Source organism: Hemicordylus capensis, chromosome 5 (assembly GCF_027244095.1).
Source record: "Hemicordylus capensis ecotype Gifberg chromosome 5, rHemCap1.1.pri, whole genome shotgun sequence".
Classification (NCBI taxonomy): domain Eukaryota; kingdom Metazoa; phylum Chordata; class Lepidosauria; order Squamata; family Cordylidae; genus Hemicordylus; species Hemicordylus capensis.
The window spans coordinates 140,964,903-140,985,685 of NC_069661.1; the positions used below are offsets into that span (position 1 = coordinate 140,964,903).

The window sequence follows — 20,783 nt, forward strand, 5'->3', positions numbered from 1 at the left end:
TGATTTGTTTTATCCAGACATCAAGTCCTTCCCAAGGACCTGGGAAGCCAGAATTTTATTGTCAATTGTTATAGATATCGTCGCAGAATATAGGCTGTTCGCAGTAAAGCTGCTTTTTGTAATTGGCTGATGGTGATTTCTGTGGCCCCTATGGTGTTGAGGTGCTCTTCAAGGTCTTTTGGAACTGCACCCAGGGCACCAATGACCACTGGGATTATTTTGGTCTTTTTCTGCCACATTATTATTATTATTATTATTATTATTATTATTATTATTATTATTATTATTTTACATAGTCATACAGGTGTTATTGACTGGTTTGTTTTATCCAGACATCGAGTCTTTCCCAAGGACCTGGGATGCCAGAATTTTATTGTCAATGTTGTTGCTGTTATAGGTATCGTCGCAGAATATAGGCTGTTCCCAGTAAAGCTGCTTATTATTATTATTTCTTGTTTACATAGTCAGACAGGTGTTATTGACTGGTTTGTTTTATCCAGACATCGAGTCCTTCCCAAGGACCTGGGATGGCTGAATTTTATTGTCAATTGTTATAGATATCGTCGCAGAATATAGGCTGTTCGCAGTAAAGCTGCTTTTTGTAATTGGCTGATGGTGATTTCTGTGGCCCCTATGGTGTTGAGGTGCTCTTCAAGGTCTTTTGGAACTGCACCCAGTGCACCAATGACCACTGGGATTATTTTGGTCTTTTTCTGCCGCAGCCTTTCAATTTCAATTTGTAGATCTTTGTATTTGGTGATTTTTTTCTATTTCTTTTTCTTCTATTCTGCTGTCCCCTGGTATTGCTATGTCGATTATTTTGACTTGTTTTTCTTTCTTCTCAACTACAGTTATATCTGGTGTATTGTGTGGCAGATGTTTGTCTGTTTGTAGTCGGAAGTCCCATAATATTTTTACATCTTCATTTTCTACCACTTTTTCAATTTTATGGTCCCACCAATTTTTGGCTACAGGTAGCTTGTATTTTTTGCAGATGTTCCAGTGTATCATCCCTGCTACCTTGTCATGCCTTTGTTTGTAGTCAGTCTGTGCAATCCTTTTACAACAGCTGATCAGGTGGTCCACGGTTTCATCTGCTTCTTTACAAAGGCGGCACTTGCTATTTGTGGTAGATTTTTCTACTTTTGCTCTTATTGCATTTGTTCTTAGTGCCTGTTCTTCCGCAGCCAGTATTAAACCCTCTGTTTCTTTCTTCAAGTTGCCATTCTTAAGCCATTGCCAGGTCTTGGTGATGTCTGATTTTCCACTTATATTGTGCAAATATTGACCATGCAGGGGCTTATTTTTCCATTTTTCTGTTTGGTTCTTGACTTGTTCTTTCTTTTAGGCCTGCTTTGTTTCATTGGTGTACAATAGTTTCGCATTATTGACCATTTGAAGTGCATCTTCTTCACTGTCCTTGATATATTCTTCAAGGCCTCTTTTCTCCTCCTCTACTGTTTGATGGACTTGCAGCATTCCTCTTCTACCTGAGCTGCGAGGGAGGTATAGCCTATCTACATCACTGCGGGGGTGCAGAGCATGGTTGATGGTCATTATTTTCCTGGTCTTACGATCTAGCGTCTCTAGCTCTGCCTGGGTCCAGTCTATTATTCCTGCAGTGTATCTGATAACAGGTATAGCCCAGGTGTTTATGGCTTGTATGGTGTTCCCGCCATTGACTTGGACTTGAGGATTTTTCTACCTCTCCTGATGTATTCACTTCCAAATTTTCTTTTAACTTAAGTGTGTGTGATGTTATCAGCCTGGAGAATGCCCAAGTATTTGTAAGGTTCTTTCTCTTCCAGGTTCTTGATCTTGCTTCCATTGGGCAGTTCTATTCCTTCTGTTTTTCTTATTTTCCCTCTGTTCATTATTAATGCAGCACACTTGTCTAGTCCAAACTCCATTGCTATATCGCTACTGAATATACGGACAGTGTTTAGCAGAGATTCAATTTCTGATTGGGACTTTCCATACAACTTCAGATCGTCCATGTACAGCAGATGGTTGATTTTACTTGATGTTTTCGATGTTTGGTATCCGAGGCCTGTTTTGTTTAGTATTTGTGAAAGTGGGGTCATGGCGATTACAAACAACAGAGGGGATAGTGAGTCCCCTTGGAAAATGCCTCTTCTAATGCTAACCTGTCCAAATTGAAAGGCTGTGGCAGAAAAAGACCAAAATAATCCCAGTGGTAATTGGCGCCCTAGGTGCAGTTCCAAAAGACCTTGAAGAGCACCTCAACACCATAGGGGTCACAGAAATCACCATCAGCCAATTACAAAAAGCAGCTTTACTGCGAACAGCCTATATTCTGCGACGATATCTATAACAATTGACAATAAAATTCAGCCATCCCAGGTCCTTGGGAAGGACTTGATGTCTAGATAAAACAAACCAGTCAAGAACACCTGTCTGACTGTGTAAATAAATAAATAAATAAATAATGTACTTGTATACTATCTCATTAATCCTACAACCTGAAAGTTGGTATTCTTATACCCATATTGCAGATGGGTTACAGAGAGCAAGAATGAGAGATCAACTTACCTAAGACCACCCAGTGAGTTCATGGCAGAGGCAAAATTCAAACCAGTCTCTTAGGTGTTCTGCACAGTGTGTGTGTGTGTGTGTGTGTGTGTGTGTGTGTGTGTGAGAGAGAGAGAGAGAGAGAGCAGGGGGAATGCCTCCTTCCTACTTTTGCAGCCATATTTGCAGGTAGTGCAAACAGGAGGCCATCCTCCCAGTTTTTGTGGGACACAAAACTAGACACACTGGTAGCAGTGTCAGCCCTCCTGGTCAAATACTTGCCACAGTTTTTTCCACAATCCCCTCTCCAAGCAACATTATGCCATAATGTGGAATCATTTTGTGGAGGGCTCTGTGAAAAAATGGTGGTCAGAACATCGCTCAGAATTACACTATGTGCAGGGCTGGCACTAGGAAATAAGAGCCCTGGGCAAGAAGCACTTTTGGTGCCTTCGTACCCTCCCTCCATGGTTAGTTTATCAAGGTTACCAAGTTGTGTGGATTGAAAAAGCTCAGCTTGGCACCCCATTCAAGTAGCTGCCCTGCCCACGCCTAAGCCAGCCCTGGCTACATGATAGTTTGGTATTTTTTGGAGGGAAGTTGGTAGGGGGTGGGAGATACAAAACAGAAGGCAGCAACTAAATAAGATAAAGCAGTCCCTTTCTCCCCAATTCCCCCTTCCCCAAATTTTGAACCAAAAGTTGTCATCTGAGAAATTTTGACTTAGATGACATGGCTCTACTACTGTGATCCCTTGTCATTTTGTTGTTTTTCTCTGAACTTTAACATTTGTTCTACAAAAAAAATAGTAGAATATAACACATTTCTAAGAAAGATATTTCTACTCACTTGAAGTAGAAATGCACATCAGGTATCTTCCTTTCTGAATGTTCAAACATTTCTGGCTTAACATTAATGTTTCCCAGTGTTGTTTCAATGGTAGCTCCTGAAAGGGGAAAAATGGGAGGAAATAACTTACACACAAAAGCAACAATGCTGATGGCAAGATGGTGCTCAAACATTAGGCAGAGAGCAAGAGGAGAATGTTTTGCCATCCAGTCGTGTGTCCATTCTGGCTGTGGGAAGAAGGTTTATTTTCAGTTCACCCCCTTTTTTGGCTGCCTGTATTTTGCTGCCTCCCTTGAATTGGACTTGATGTGTTACACCTGCTGGAAGAAGCTACAGCTCTGAGGTGTGGCTTTTTGTTGAGCTATTTAAGGGTCAGTGCAGCAAGTACATCCTGTCACTCTTATTGGATGATGCTGGCCTGTATGGATGTGCGAATTGGCTCAAGATCAAGCTGGTTCTCCATTGAACCGGGTTGGCTCAAGGGCTTGCCCTTGAGCTGGCCCAGTTCAACCTGGCCTTGAGCTGAACCCCCTGGGCCAGTTTGGAACTGGTTCAGGGGTTCTGAGATCAAAAAAATTATCTTCTTCTTTATATATATTTCTCTAAGGCATACCTGTGGCTAATTCCATGTGTGGCAGCTCTTGCAATAGTTCACGAGCAGCTGCCAGATAGCAATGGGTATGTGCAGGGGGAAGAAAATAGCAGTGGCAGCCAACAGGCAGGGGAAACATGAAGGCGAACAGTGGCAACCAGACAACTAGCCAGCAGAGGTGGCAGTGGTGACAGGCAGGCAGAAGAAGGTGGTGACAAGCGGACAGGGAAGGGGAAGAAGGCGACAGCAGTGGGTGGGTGGCAGAGCCACTCTCTCTGGCCTGCCTGCTGGCCCAAAGGAAGGGTGGCCTAGCCGCCAGGAGGAAAAAGGCAGTGCTGGTGGGCAAAACTGGTGGTGGCGGGCGGACAGCAGAGAGTGCGACCCACTCCCTCTCTGGCCTGCCTGATGGCCCAAAGGAAGGATGGCCCTGCTACCGGGCAGAAGAAGGTAGCGGCCGCCCAGTGATCAAAACCAGTGGGTGGGTGGCGCACTCCCTCTCCGGCCCACCTGCCGGCCAAAAGAAAGAACAGCCTGGCTTCAGCGGGGGGGGGGGGATGAGGAAGAAATAGCTATCTCTGCTATCTCCCCCTCCCCCCCCCCAACAGCCTTCCCCTGCTCTTCAAAGAACCATTTCAGCCCAGCTTCAGGCTGTTCCGTCCCTTCCTCAAGTGGTGGAAGTGGCACATTCAAATGTCCAGGCGCATGCGTAGTTAACTTCAAAATGTCCACCACCACCGGAGGAGGGACCAGAACCAAAACAGTCCTTTGAAGAGCAGGGGAAGACCAGCAAGGAGAGGGAGAGATATACACCCCTGAGAGCTACACACACTCCGCGGCCACAGCAGCACCCCTGGACCTGGTGATGAGTAGGGGTGTGCATGGTCCGGAGCGGTCCGGACCGGCACTGAAGGGGGGTGTTCCTTTAAGGGCGGGGGGTAGAACTTACCCCTCCCACCGCTCTGTCCCCTCCAGCGCCCGTATTTTACCGAGAAATTGGGGCGCTGGAAACCAGCCGCCCCCGCCGCCCCCCCTGCGAGTGGATTAGGGGCAAAAACTGCTACCGCCGCCACCCTTAATAATCCCTTTCCTTAATAATCCCTTTCACTCCCTCGTTGTCTAATGGTCCAACCACCTCCCTGGCAGGTCTCCTGCTTCTGATGTATTTAAAGAAGTTTTTGTTATTCCCCTTGATACTTGGTTGAGGAGCAGGTTTGGGGAACTGTTAAAGTACCTGTGATCCATGGGAATAATATCTCCCGTAACAGAATCTGTGTGAGAGAGCTGGCCTACCTTGAGTGTGCCTGGGGAGCTGGGATAGATTGGCGATTTTGTTGGTGTACCAAGCACCCTGCTGCCCAATGGAAAGAATGTGCACAAAACAAATTTCACATTCTGTTTTGAGCTTGAAATGAAGCACAAATGCTACCTACCACCCAACCCACAAAATAAATGTGCAAACAAATTTTTAACCTTTCCCCAACCCTCATAGGATCCAATTAAAAGAAGGGGTTTTATTCTCACATTAAGTGGTAGCTTTTATTTACTTAATTATATGTTCTCTCACTTCAGTAACCTCAGTACCTTTCACTACCCCATCACCAGCACTTTCTCCTAGATACCACATACCACCAGCCCATCCTGAACACCTCTTTTTATAGCCCCATCTGCCTCTCCGGGGACCACAGCATTCCTTCTCTACTACCAGCATCTACTTCTAGGTTGGTGCACCATCTCTCAAATGCGTAGACATTTGCCCCCGCCCCCCCCAACCTCGAGGAGAGCTCGTCTTGTGGTAGCAAGCATGACTTGTCCCCTTAGCTAAGCAGGGTCCACACTGGTTGCATATGAATGGGAGACTTAATGTGTGAGCACCGTAAGATATTCCCCTTAGGGGATGGAGCCGCTCTGGGAAGAGCAGAAGGTTTCAAGTTCCCTCCCCGGCATCTCCAAGATAGGGCTGAGAGAGATTCCTGTCTGCAACCATGGAAAAGCCGCTGCCAGTCTGTATGGACAGTACTGAGCTAGACTGTGTAGACAGTACTGAGCTATGGTCTGACTCAGTATATGGCAGCTTCCTATGTTCCAAGGTTCCTAACCTTCCTGTGATGTGTAATATCAATAAGTAAAGATAAAGATAAACTTGTGCCATCCAGTCGGTGTCAACAATGTTCTCCTCACTAGTTAAACAAAGAAATAATCATGCTCTTCTGGCAATGTGATGCCTGCCACCCAAGGTGCATGCAGCAAAGGCCACGAGAACTGCCCTGCCATAGCATAACACATCACAGGAAGGTTGAGGGGGTGGGGGCGGTGATGTCTGTGGGGTGGTGGCATGTGGTATGTAGAAGAAGGTGTTGGTGATCCAGTGAAGAGTTGAACCCTATGGCTTTACAAGGGAGGTCCAAATGGGACCATTCATTGCTATCTACCCAACTCTCTCTGAGACAACCGGTGGAGTACTGCTGGGGTCCATAGTGGAAGAGGTTTGGAGGAGCTGTTCGCCACACCACAACTTCTAGGTGAAGCTTTACTATTAGTGTTATGCAGACACTATCTCAGATGGAGAGCCTAAAAGGAACCTTCTTGCCTTGGGATTTATACAAGCAGATCTTGTATATCCCTTTCCCCCTCAAATGGTAGCTTTGAAGTCACTGGATTAAACCACATAACATCATCATTCCTGCTCTCAGCTTTGGAGCCATTCAGTCTTTATCAGAACAAGTATAAGATTAGAGCACCTACCGAGAAATGTGTCAGCGAGGCTGTTGGACTGAAGTGCCAAAGCAGTTCGGAATCCCTTGCTGTCAGGTGGTATGATAGTAGACTGGCAGACAAAAGCCCTCACAATGTTGGAATAATCTTCTGATTCAGCTACCATGTCCTTTAGTGTGATATCTGTTATATTGTCTGCACAAATTGCTATCTTTTCTCCCTGTGGATGTTAAATGAAAAAAGGGGATAAATGCATTGCTTTCAAGCAGGATTTTCTGCCATCCTTGTGAATCAGAGGTCATGCATGTCTCGCTGCGACTTAAAGCTAATTTGACAACAAATTAAGGAAACAATCCACAAAAATTAAGCTGTACTGCTGTGAAAGAACCAGTTCAATTCCCTTGAAGATTGTTAAATAGTCAGCCTGCGTTGACACACATTTAAACAGAATCAGTGCTGGGAAATGGCATTTTTCATGTTAATCAAGGAACCATATTGCTTTCTTGCAGAGCATAATATATTGCCTCACGACTTTACTGTATTTTGGCCTTTAGATAATTATATACTACCTTACTAAGACATAATGCAGGAATTTGGAAAACAGGAATAAGTTTAATAGATGACAGAGATAGAATGGTTGATATATTTCATGTAGCATGGGACTGTGTAATTTTATGTAATTATAGATTCCCTAAGTAGTTTTTATACATCCAGATGCAAACATTTATTTTCCCATTATTTAGAAATAACTATATTCCATGTCATTTACAAATACCCAGCAGATATCCAGCATTTCAGAATAACAGCAACAAAATGTAATGAAATATATATAGGTCAAAACACAATATTCTCCATTTTTAAGGTTCAAGTTGAAAATACTGTCTGAGGCCCAGGTTGAACTAATCCCCACCCCCACCTCTGCTGCCCAAAACCAAACCAACAAACAAAAACCTTCCACTATGCATCTAGGACTGGCAAAAACCGCCCCTCTCCCAAAATAACAGTTCCATTCAAATATTGTGAAAGTAGGGGAGCTTTAAGGAGATTGGGGAGTCAAAATTCAAAGGACAGGGGCAAAATTCATCAGCACAACATAGTGATTTTCCTGGTGGTCACTAGTACCGACTAGTGAGCCACCTTTTGTTTGTTTTATAACCAGAAATTCCCATCTGACCAATGCTGTGTCATCACACAGTTGCTGTTGAGGGTTTTGGCGAGTGAAAATTGTGACTACCAGCAAAAAGAAAGAAAGAACGAAAGAAAAAAGGGGGGGGAGTGTGATGCTACAAGAGCTTTCCCGCACATAGTTTCCAGCTCTTGGGGTAAATGTTGAGCGAAGCCACTTCGAATTACACTCACAGCATGAAGGAAGCAGCCCCTCAACTCTGCTCTCAGGTTTCCTTTTTTTGCAGGTTCACATTGCATGCCTCCATGTTTTCCTTCTAGCCAATGGCGGGGGGAGGGAGGGAGAGAGAGAGAACATGCACTCCGAGGGGAGGAATACAATGTTTCCTTCAAAATCTCATATCCGAGACAAGGAGCATTTGTACACACTTACAGATTTATTCCCTTTTTTCCAACACATACATGGTTGTTTAACCAGCGAAAACCTTAAGCAAGCAGACTAATACTGTTCAAAAAAGTCAACTTGAGCAAACACAGAGGTTTTGTAACAAGAACTTTCAAAGAGTTTGCTTCCTGAAAACTGATTTTTTCACGCTTTACAGCTAGGCAAGGCAGCTCGATTTGCATTCCTAAAGAGTATATTTACATTCCTAAAGAGTGTTTCTCTCTTATGTTACTGATTCCACATCAGTGCCTCTCCCGATTTGCTCCAGTGTTTTCAGAAAACTCCGCTTAACACCAACATTTAAAAAACTCAGAAATAATTGGGACAAGATAAAAATTGGAAGAGAAAGCTCGATTTGTTTGTAGGGTGCTTCCAAAGATCTTGAATGGACTTTGGGGTAAGTCTGGTCAGTGTGTGAACACACACACTCTCTTCCGGAGGTGATTTGCAGTAACAGTTATCCACGAGGTCTCTAATAGTCACCCATTTTCAGTATCCGTAGATACAACAGGGTTAAAACCCACAAATTCATGGTTCCTAGAAGGCTGGAAGTGACCACGAAGGTCACATTCGCCCTCCATTTTGTCTAAAGGAGCCATTTTGTGGCTCGTTTCTTCTTTTTTTCTGTAATTTTTCATGATTTTTGGAGGCGTTTCCTCCTTTGGGGGGCATTCCTGGGCACATAAGGGACCTGCAGCGCATGCCACAGTTTTTTCACCATTCTGGGCTGTTTTTTGCCTTTGGGGGAGGCTTTTCCCTTCCACCATGGAATTTAACCTCCCTTTCCCCATAGCCATAATGCCTTGTTACGTGCTGTTCCGTTCCTCGCGGTAGTAGGCAAGGAACAGAACCCCTGCGAGTAACAAGGTTCTTCTGTATTAAAAAAAACAGAAAAGGTACAAACAATGTATAGGACTTACTACAAAAAATGTATTTTCTTTATATACTTTGCAATTCAGCAAACTGCCTTCTTCAAAAGCAAAAAATGAATTTATTCTACTGGCATGGAATCCCACCAACTGCAGTGAACATTACAAGCCAGTGACCACTTAGTTACACAGGGAAGAGTGAGAGATTCTGTTTCTGGAGGCAGCTCCACATCACACATGATAGGAAGAGCTGACACTTACCTGGTTTCCACACAGGCTGATGTTGAAAAAATGAAAGAATTTTGTTCCTCTTCCTGTAAAGCTTGGTCCATTCATTAATGAGCCTACCCTGCTCAGGCTGCTAAAATCATAGGTCAGGCTTCGATTGTCCTTGACATAGGAGAGCATGCAGTCACTAAAGCATGCTGAGCGGTCCTTTGAAAGGAATGCAAAAATGAAAGTAATTGTTGCAGAAAAATTATACACTTTTTAAATACAATACATTGCATTCCTTCTTGTGGAAATCTAGTGTAGAGAACACACAGACTTGATTTTGTTTTCTTCCCTTTGATGCTGTTAGGATTTTTTAAAAAATCACATTCAGGGCTACTTAACAAGTGGTAAAGATGTATCCATGATTCACCATATACTTGAAACACAGTTTTATAGCCATTGTAAGTTGCAGTGTTTTGTGTGAAAGCAGAATTGTCCGCATCAGACAATAGCTTGCAGTAGCTTGCAAAATGGCAGCTCGCCTGATTCATTAATGTTGCAGATACAGCTTCCCCAAATATTACAATAGGATGTTAAGAAACAGGAACACAAATGAGCAAGCCTCATGCTTCAAAAACTGGGGGTGGTTTTCCACGCATCTAGCACCAAGCATCTGAAAGGCCCAGAGCAGCTATGTCACCCAAAATGCTCAAAGGAGCACTGCCACCACCCTAAAATTATTCTGGTCAAGAGGAGGCCACTAAATACCTGCAGCCCTCAAACTATTTGAAGCCAAGTTGCTAGCAGAACTTCCCTATGGAGCCCAACTGGGCCCCTTCTCCAACATCACCCCTCTGGAGCTCATCCAGTCCAAATTCCTAGGAGCAATATTCCAAGTACCTCTCTGTGTCTCTAATGCCTGCTTATGACTGGAGGCAGGCCCGGTGAAAATGGAGGCTAGAGTTAGGGATGTGCACGAGCCGGATCGGTGCCTCCTCTTGGAAGTGCTGAATCAGCTCGGGTTCCGGCATTTCAGCCATCTCGACAGTTGAGAGGTTTCAACGGGTGCACTAACGGCTCGTGCAGATCCCTAGCTAGAGTATGGCTAGCCAAACTATTGGCTTAGACTATCCTTCCTCCCAATGGGCCTAGCACCCCTAACACTGGAGGATGGATACCAATCCACCTGGAAGCGACCCATGCAGACAAAACTAACATCACTCAGGCTCCCCGCCCCCCACCCAATACTCTCCTTGGGCCATGAGCAGGCCAGGACACTTCTCAAGTAGCACATAATGGACACACAGCACCAAACTGATCTAAGCAAGGCCCCAAACCTCCCAGTCACCGAAAGCTTAAAGTACATAGTGGCACCTGCAACATACCTGACACAGCTAAAGGCCCCTAACTAGGGATGTTCATGAATCAATTTTTGGATTAGATTTGTACCCATATCAAATCACCCACAATTTGTTTTGTGTCCAAATCTACACCCCCCTCAAATCACCTCAGATTTTATTTGTACCCGAGTTTTCTGACTCTGAATTGATTCAGGGCAAAAAAGGGGTTCTGGGGGGCAAAAGGGGGGGTAGTTCCCAATGGGTGGAAGCTACCACTCAAATTTCAAAGAAATTGGGCAAGGAGTTTGTACCCAAATCTGGCTGATTTGGGTGATTTGTAGACAAAACAAATCACATTGAATCTGTGCTCAATTGCCCAGATTCAGGTACAAAACAAACCCGATTCAGACTTGAAAAATTTGGAGATTTGGACTTCCATTTTGTGGCCAAAGTGGATTGGGTGATATGTCCAATGGGTGGTAGCTACCACCCAAATTTCAAAGAAATTGGGCAGAGGAGTGGTTTTAAAAGGATTTGTGAAGTTTATGCATCTTTTCCTCCCATTCGGAATAATGGGGATTTAGACAGCCTTATAGCTCCACATGGGGGGCACCAGGGTGGTCCAGAGTGGGTTGTGGTGGGTGGTAGTGCCCAGTGGTTGCAAGGAAGCTGCCACCCAGATTTCAAAGGAATTGGGCAAAGCGATGTTTTGTTTTGTTTTTAATTGAAGTTGGCATGTCTTTGTGGCAGATTTGGGGCAGAAAAGGGGTTTCAGGGCAGAAGAGGGGGTTAGGTGGTAGTGCCCCAATGGGTGCCTGCTACCACCCAGATTTCAAATAAATGGATGAAAGGGGTGATTTTTAAAGAATTTTTGAAGTTTGTGCGTCTTTAAGCTTTTCCCCATAGGGAATAATGGGGAATTTCAGCATCCCCATAACTCCACTTGGGGGCAGCAGGGGGGCACAAAGCGCGTGGCAGTGTAGTGCACATAGGGTGCCAACCACCCCCAAACCCATGAGCACATGGGGCACTGGGTTTTGTTATTTTCAATGTCTAAGGTGTTCTGAGAGTGGATTCTCTGGTAGGAAATGAGAGTCGATTCCCTCAGTGGAGTTATGGGGCTGCTGAAATTTCTTTTAAACATAGATGGTAGCTTCCTTGCACCCACTGGGCACTACCACCCACTACACCCACTCTGAGCCACCCTAGTTCCCCCGCCCCACAGAGTTATAACTAAGTCTGATGAAATCCCCACTATTCTCTATGGGGAAAAACTTAAAGACATGTGAACTTCAAAAATCTTTTAAAAATCAGCCCTTTGCCCAATTTCTTTGACCTATGGGTGGTAGCTACCTTGCACCCATTGGGCACTACCTTGCACCCACCACAACACTCTGGGTCACCCTGGTGCCCCCCATGAAGAATTATAAGGCTGCCTAAATCCCCATTATTCTGTATGGGGAGGAAAGATGCGTAAACTTCACAAATTCTTTTAAAACCACCCCTTTGCCCAATTCCTTTGAAATTTGAGTGGTAGCTACCACCCATTGGGCATTTCACCCAACCCACTTTGGCCACAAAATGGAGGTCCAAATCTCCAAATTTTTCAGGTCTGAATCTGGGGTTGTTTGTTTTGAACCCGAATCTGGGCAATTGAGCACAGATTCAATGTGATTTGTTTTGTCTACAAATCACCCGATCAAATCATCATTTTGTACCCGAATGTTTTGTCTACAAATCACCTGATACAAATCATCATTTTGTACCCGAATCGATTCGCACATTCCTACCCCTAACTAGAGAAGAGCCTTCACCTTAGCTCACTGCAGTGCACCTTCCATTGGCTGTGTTAGATGGAAGATACAAAAAGATCCCCTTTCCAGAACAACTGTGCCCCGGTGACACTGGACAAGCTGAAACGATCGAGCATGTCCTCCTACACTGCCTAATCTACAGAGACATTCACAATACCCTCATTCTCCCTTTTCTTACAAGTTTGACAAGCTGCACAAGCCAGTTCTATGCTTCCCTACTACTCTCCTACTGCAACCCTATTCTAACACATAATGGAGCCGGGTTCTGGGCAGTGGCTTACAAAATTTGCTGAGACCTGACCACTAGCAAGAACTAACAAGACCTGACACAGCCAATATCTGCACAGCCACCCCTGCTGTTCAGACACACAGCTCTCATCTTACCATATTTTAATTTAATTAACTTTATCATTTTAACCCTAATTTTTAACTATTCTATAGCTCTTACAATAGATTTTACAGATCTTATAGCTTTTAGCTTTAACTGTTTAGCTAACTAATGCATCTACTATTATCAAAACTATACATCTCACTTTTAAAACTTCTCATATATTTTAGCTTAATGCTCATTTTATATTCTAGCAACAATAAGATTTTAGCATTAATTTTACTTACTATCTTCATAGGCTTTGACTGCTCTTAACACCATTGTTGTCATGTTTTACCTCATGATGGTCAAAGACCGTAATATTGATTGATTGAATAGGCTGTTAAATAGAGTTGGGATGCCGGTATTGATCACCTGTGCTCAAATACGACACAAAGTCAGGAACTCCCCTGCAGCCTACACTGTTACTGCATTGGGAGATGGCAAGACTCTTGCTCCCATGCCTGCAAGAGTCTAGGCTACACATGCATAATCCCTCATTTAAATGCAGATACCTTCTGCCCTACAGCTCTCTCTCTTCCCAATGCAACCCGAGGGCCTAGCTTTTCCTACTGGCCATCAGCAAATGCACACACAAGCGGCCATCACAGTGGCACCGATCACAAGTGTGCCCGGCAATCAGGACTCTGGTCAAGTCCACAGCATTTGCTGTGGAGAGGAGTGACTTCCATGTGACCCAGCATGGCGCACTTTCAAACTTCTGGAAGGGACAGGAGCATTGGTTTTCACTTACCGTGAAGGCTTCTTCTGGTTGGTGTTGCCAGGGACACCTCTGGGTTATCCTTTCCCACTAGCTCCAAGGCAGGACAGATTTGATTCGCCAATAGAGATTTGGCCGCGCCTCCTTGGTGCTAGGGAGATAACCCCGCCCAGTTCTTTCATCCAAGAGAACAGATACACACCAAGGATAGAACCAAATGTTAGAAAGGTGGAAACAGCAACAGGTACTAACATAAGGGACCTGACTGAATAAATTGTACAATACCGAGACCCTGAATTTGAGGCTGGAAACAGAGCCCCCATCGAGAAGAGGCCAGGAGCGCCAAACTGGGTGGGTCGAGGTGTCCCTGGCAACACCAACCAGAAGAAGCCTTCACGGTAAGTGAAAACCAATGCTCCTTTCTCGGTTGTTGTTGCCAGGGACACCTCTGGGACATACCACAGCTTGGCCAAACACGGGGCGGGTGCGCTCTGGCCTACTCCCGAGGGAGGACCCGCTGAAGCACCCTTCTGCTAAACGCGGCTTGTATGTCCGCGTGGGTTTCAATTGTATAATGCCTGGTAAATGTAGAAGGCGTGGACCAAGTGGCAGCTCTACAAATGTCCTGAACTGGTGCATTAGAGGTGAATGCTGCCGAAGTGGCTGCCGCCCTTGTAGAGTGCGCCAAGATGCCCGATGGTGGGGAGACATGCTGCACCTCATATGCCAATGTGATGCATGCCCATATCCAGCGGGCGATTGTGGGTGCTGACACGGCAGAGCCCATGGACCTAGGATGGAACGAGACAAACATTTTGTCTGTGCTCCAAAAAGGGGCGGTGCGCTTGATATATTTCTTGAGGCATCGCCGGACATCTAGGTTGTGCCAAAGCCTTTCCCTCTCATGCTCTGCATGGGGGCAAAATGAAGGGAGGAAAACGTCTTGAGACTGATGAAAAACTGAAGCGACTTTTGGTCTTATGAAGGGATCCGGGATTAGTCTCACCGCTTCCTTGGAGAAGATACAGAATGACCTGTGTATGGATAGGGCTCTCAACTCTGAAATTCGCCTTGCTGAGGTTACTGCTACTAGGAAGGCAAGTTTAAAGGAAAGTATCCTGAGCGGAATAATTGCAATCGGCTCAAATGGGGTCTTTTGAAGCGCCTTTAACACGACATGTAAGTCCCACGACGGAAAATGGTGTACCGTAGGCGGAGACAACAAGGTCGCTCCCCGAAGAAAACGTTTCAGATGCAGGTAGGTTTGCCAAGTGTCTGACCTATTACCCGATATTAGGCCCACTAGGGAAGCTGCCTGGCGTTTTAAGGTGTTTGGACGCAATCCTTTTTCCAAGCCCTCCTGCAGGAACAGAAGGAGGTGGCGTAAGTTGGCGCTGCCCCTAGGAACGGAGTGACGGGAGGACCAACGCAGAAACGCCCTCCAGGTGCATTGGTATATGCGGTTAGTGGAGGGTCTACGGGATGCCAACATGGTAGCAATGACCTTGTTTGAATAGCCAAATTGCCTTAGAGTTCGCCGCTCAGTCTCCAAGCGGCAAGCCTTAACCACCCCGGATCGGGATGTAGTACTGGGCCTTGGGAGAGCAGGTCGGAACGGACCGGGAGTTCCCAGGGAGGCTCCTTGGACAGGTGAAGGAGCTCTGGGAACCAAGGGCAATGCGGCCAAAACAGAGCTATTAGAATGGCTTGTGCCCGCAGGAGCCGTATCCTCCTCAGGACCCTGGAGATCAGGGGAGTCGGTGGGTAGGCGTACAGCAAGCTCTCTGGCCACTCCGTTGACAGCGCATGTGAGGCCACCGCCGTCCAGCATGGAAACTTGGTCATGAACCGAGGTAGTTGGGCATTCAGCGGAGAGGCGAAGAGGTCGATCAATGGAATCCCCATTCTGCCCACGATTGCTTGGAAGGTGGCCGGATGGAGTGACCACTCGCCTGGCTGAACGTCTTCCCTGCTGAGCCAGTCTGCCAGAACATTCAGGTCTCCCTTCACATGATGGGCTGTCAGAGACTCCAGCTCCCTCTCTGCCCAAGAGAGTAGGAGGACCGCCTCCGGGTGCAGAGATGACGAGCGGGTCCCCCCTTGCCGATTTACGTGTGCCTTTGCGGTAGTGTTGTCGGTTTTCACCAACACGTGACGCCTGCGGATTGTTGAGTGGAAGGCGAGGAGTGCCAGCTGAATGGCACGAAGCTCCCTCCAGTTGATGCTGTGTCTCCTTTCTGTGTCTGTCCACAGGCCTTGGGCCATCAGGCTGAGGCAATGGGCGCCCCAGCCCCTGTTGCTGGCATCCGTGGTCACTATGACCCTGGGGGAGTCCAGAAACTCCTTCCCCTGGAGAAGGTGCACCGGAGAAAGCCACCAGCGGAGGAATGTCCTGACGGTGGGAGTCAGTCTCAACCTCACCTTCCTCCGCCGGGCGATGGAATGCTGGTGGCGGAGCAGGAACCACTGGAGAGGTCTGTAGTGAAGTCGGGCCCATGCAACTACCTCTATGGTGGCAACCATCAGTCCCAGGATTCTTGCCAGAGCTAATAGCCAAGGGGACGGAGAGTGCAGCACGCTCTGTACTTCCTCCCTGATCGTCACGAAGCGATCCTGAGGCAGGAAGAACCGATCCTTCTCTGTATCGATGAGAACGCCCAGGTGACGAAGCTGGCGGGATGGGATGAGTTGACTCTTTGTACGGTTGACTACGAAGCTGTGGCACTCCAGTTCTGAGAGAGTCACCGAGAGGTGTTGATGTGCTTCTGGATACGAGAGCGAATGAAGGAACAAATCATCGAGATACGCCATAATCCTTACCCCCTGTAGCCGAAGGTGTGCCACCAGGGTGAAGACTCTGGGGGCGGATGAGAGGCCGAAGGGGAGAGCTGCATATTGGTAGTGGAGGCCCGCGTACTTGAAACGCAGCAGTCTTCTGCTCTCCTGATGAATCGGTATGTGTAGGTAGGCCTCTTTGATATCGACAGACGCTAGGAGGTCTAGATGGTGCAAGGCCTCCGTGATTGATCGTAACGTGTCCATGCGAAAGCACTCCCACCTTACCCACTTGTTTACGTATTTTAAGTCCAAGACGGCGCGTCAGGATCCGTCTTTTGGGGGGGACAGTGAAGAGAATAGAATAGACGCCTCTCCCCTCCTGTGCAGATGGAACTGGTTCTATTGCTCTGATTTCCAACAGATGCGTGATGGCCTGGTACATCTCTGAGTGCTTCAGTGTAGACCGAGACCTTGGAGTAGGGAGGAACCTTGGAGGGGGAGGGGCATCCAGCTCTATTCTGTACCCCGTACAAATGACCTGAAGAACCCAATTGTCTTTTACGGAGGACTCCCAGACGGAGAGGAAGCGACCCAGGCGACCCCCCAAGGAGCCCTGAGGAGCGTCATTGAGTTGATTTTTGTTTGGATGTAGAGGGCTGGGACTTGAAGAACTGCCTGCCCCTATAGGAGGAGCGTTGGTGTCCTGAGGAACCACGCTGCTGCTTAGTGTCTCTGTCTCTGCCCCGAAAGGGGCGGGAGCCCCGAAAGGGCTGTGACTGAGAAAAATTTCTTTTAAATGCGCAGTCGGACTTTCGGCCAGCCAGAGGCATGGTTTTGCATTTGTCATATGATTCTACGAGGATGTCCTTAAGGGCGGCCTCCCCAAACAGCTTAGTCGCGTTGTAGGGCACAGCAGTCAGGTTACTCTTCGTATTGTCGACTGACCAGTTTTTTAGCCACAAGTGGCGACATCCCAACACTGATGCGGCAGCAACTCTTGAGGAGACTCTTACAGAGTCCAATGTCGCATCCGCTATAAAGGCCTGAGCCTTCTGCACCTTGAGCAGTTGTTGCTTTAGTTTAACTGGATCAGAGGGCGTGTCATTAAGCAGATCATCCAGCCACAAAAGGGAAGCTCTCGCAGCCATAGAGGCTGCGGTGGCCGCTCTGGTGGACAACGAGGAGTTATCGTGCGCCCTTTTAAAAGCAAGCTCAGCCTTTTTATCGGCTGAGTCCTTTAGAGTTACCTCACCATCCCGTGGGACCAACGAGTTGGAGACCAGCTGGGCGATGGGGGCATCGGCGCAGGGTGTCTTGAGCAGGTCAGATGGTTCCTGCTGGTAGGAATAGAAATGGTTAGTCACTGACATAGGCTTTCTATTAGCTGCAGGAAGTAGCCCTTCCTGCTTCACCACTTCTGTGAATAAGCTAGGAAAAGGCAGGAGAATGTCTCTAGGTTTTGCCCGCGGGAAGACTACCTCCCCTTTATCAGATGTGGTGGTATCAGGAGGCGTGCTCTGATGTAGCCCTATGGTTTTTAGAATTCGAGTCATTAGTGGATTATAGTCCTCAGCCGCAAATAGTCTTTGGGAGACCGAAACGGCCTCATTGTCCTCCCCTCCAGACCACTCTCCTTCCTCCCTGTCTAGAGGTTCGGAGTCTTGTGGCAGCCCTCCCGGGTTAGAAGGGCTATTCCCTGCGTCAGAATCGGAAATATCAGGAACTTTAGTTTTTACTGGTCTGGGATTGACTGGCGTAGGATCCCCCGATTCATGCTCAGAAACCTCAGAGGAGTGAGGAGAGGGGGGAGCGTGCCTTGCTGGCTTTTGAGCCTTTTTAGTTTTGAGGTGCTTTTTCTTTGCCTTTGCCTTTTTAGGCACGGGGCTATCGTCTGAGCTGGAAGAAGAGCTTTCGGAGGAGGAGGAGTCCCTCTTCCTTTTTAAAAATATTTTTTCTTCCCCTTCTTAGAAGGTTTGAGTTGGTACACAGTTTCTATAATTGCATTTTTAAACCATGCCTGCCATTCGGGTGGTACTGATTTGGGAATGGCTATATGAGGCTTGGCAGCTGAAGGAACTGCAGCGCCTGAGCCACTAGGGGGCCCCAAAGTAACATTTACAGAGTCCAAAGGCTCCCCAGGTGCCTCTCGACCAGGAGATTCCACAAACAAAGCTTCTGCAGAGTGTTGGCTGGGAAGCTCCAAAAAGGCAGCCGCCCCCTCCTTTCGCGCCATTATTTCCCTTTCCTCTGCCCTCTCACGCTTGTGCCTCAAGGCTATTTCTCGCATCTCTAGCGAGGTGGGAGGCGGATTAGCGCAAGGCAACCTCACAAAACGCTGGCAATCGTCGGTTGAAGCAAGCATCTTCGTTGCCCGTTTGGCCGCCAAGGCGCGTGTCTCGCGGCCCGAAGGCGGGAGAACAGCGGGAGGCCAAGAAGCGAGCGGCGCGGGCGGCTCTGAGGTGGCCGTCGCCGTTGCGGGCAGCACAGCCATATTGGAGGACGTGGCGGCGAGAACAGAGAGCGCTGCTGCCGCTGGAACCGCCGGCTGGGAAGACGAGTGGTCCGCAAATGAGAGCACTGTGGCCACTGAGGCTACCGGCGGGGAGAACGAGTGCTCGGGAAATGGCGGGCAGCCAACCTTCTGAGCGGGCGAGAGGGTTCCCTCAGGGCATATCAGCCCAAGTGGCTTTGAAGTGCCGGGACCGAATGGCTCTTGGCGGGGTCCGCGTGGCACCAGTATAATCCTTACCCTACACTCAAACTCCATACAAGGGGAGCGAGGGAGGGGGAGTGGAGGGGAAGACGAAGACAACAACAAAGTTGTGGGGTTTTTTAAGGTTTACACGAAGGAGACAAGGCTGTGGTGACAGATGGGAAGAAAACACGAGGGGAAAACTCACGACAGAAGACCAGTTACAGGAGAAAACGTGGAGCTGAAAAGAGAAATGTCTGCCTGGAGCTGAGCGAGGACAGAAAGAACTGGGCCGGGTTATCTCCCTAGCACCAAGGAGGCACGGCAAAATCTCTATTGGCGAATCAAATCTGTCCTGCCTTGGAGCTAGTGGGAAAGGATAACACAGAGGTGACCCTGGCAACAACAACCGAGAAGAGACTCTACTCTACTAGAATACAGTGGTTTTTGGAATTAGCGTAATTCTCTCTGTTCCTTGTTACAATGTCAATACATATCAATATATTTGCACTTCATATACTAGTTGTTGGCTATATTGATCCTGTCAAACTGACCACAATTTTTTTCACTGGTCAAATGTTCATTGGTCAAATGTCCACACCTTGCTATAAAGGTTGTGACAGAGACTGAAATCTTAGATGACTTCTTTAAAATATTCACAGACCAGGTCTATGCAGAATATTCGCTATCATAGCTAAATACAACCTCCAGAAAACATCTGATGACTAGATAGGCTGGAAGCATGCAACAAAGGATATCTATCTCCATCTTACATTACATCTTGTGTCCTAGGGATTGGGAAGGCAAGTAGGCTACTGTTGGAGAAACAGTGATGGACTAGATGGACCACTGATCTGCTCTGCATCATCCTTATATTATCCTTCTCATCTTATGTCTGTTTACCCTTAGCCTCGCCTACCTTAGTGCTTTGGCTGCTAGGTCCACAAGGGACACATGCCTCTTGGCCGTACATTTGATGAATGGACAGGTACGTGTTGGGCGGACACTCCTTGCACTGGTTGGTTTTCTTTTCTATGTAGTGTCCAGCAGGGCAGGGGATGCAGGAGGAGCCAGACTGTTCAGAACCAATAGCACACGCCCGGCAAGATGAGGCAACACCATCAACTGCATTGGTTACAGTTATCGAGTAGATCTTTGCCACATCATTAATGAGTTTCCTGCTCTGGAAAGAAACAACAACAACAAAACAACTGCAAATGCTGAGACACATTCTAAATGTTTCATTTAAAACATAGCCTTTTATCATTGATGCCATCCCTGCAAAACAACACAATCCATCCACTGACATACCCATGAAGGACAATCAGCACAAGATTTTTTGTCAGGATTTCTTTCTCCTTGAGAAAGGTTAGATATGGGCATGTATTAAGACCATAATCAGCATCTGAAAATTTACAGCTGTGCTGTCTCACTACTGAAACAAAAATCTGCTGCCTGGGTTAATAAACAAATGGATAGACAGACAGACAGACAAGGTAATACATGTATGGGTATCTAAATATGGCAGGTGGTGACAAGACCATAATGGTAAACAAGTAAGACAATGGAAGGGGTCCAATGTTGTTTTGGCACTTTGCTTAGAGCAAATGATGTTCAAAGTTCTTCCTCTAATTTGTTTAACTTATATTCACATTATTTCTTTTAGAAAGCTCAGAGCAGCTTACATAGTGCTTCCAAGGGTCTCTTGTCTAGACTCAGCAGCAACAACAATAT

General features: G+C 46.8%; 1 protein-coding gene across 7 annotated transcripts in view; it reads right to left on the reverse strand.

The window, feature by feature from the left end:
• Window positions 1-20,783, reverse strand: part of ELAPOR2 (endosome-lysosome associated apoptosis and autophagy regulator family member 2) — a 182,600-nt gene that overhangs the window by 20,270 nt on the left and 141,547 nt on the right. For all 7 annotated transcript variants that reach the window (XM_053257766.1, XM_053257763.1, XM_053257768.1 and 4 more), the window contains 4 exons: window positions 19,969-20,232; window positions 9,386-9,559; window positions 6,716-6,905; window positions 3,382-3,478 (listed from right to left, as the gene is read on the reverse strand). In XM_053257766.1, the coding sequence (XP_053113741.1) occupies window positions 3,382-3,478; window positions 6,716-6,905; window positions 9,386-9,559; window positions 19,969-20,232 (725 nt within the window). The remainder of the gene's footprint in view (window positions 1-3,381; window positions 3,479-6,715; window positions 6,906-9,385; window positions 9,560-19,968; window positions 20,233-20,783) is intronic.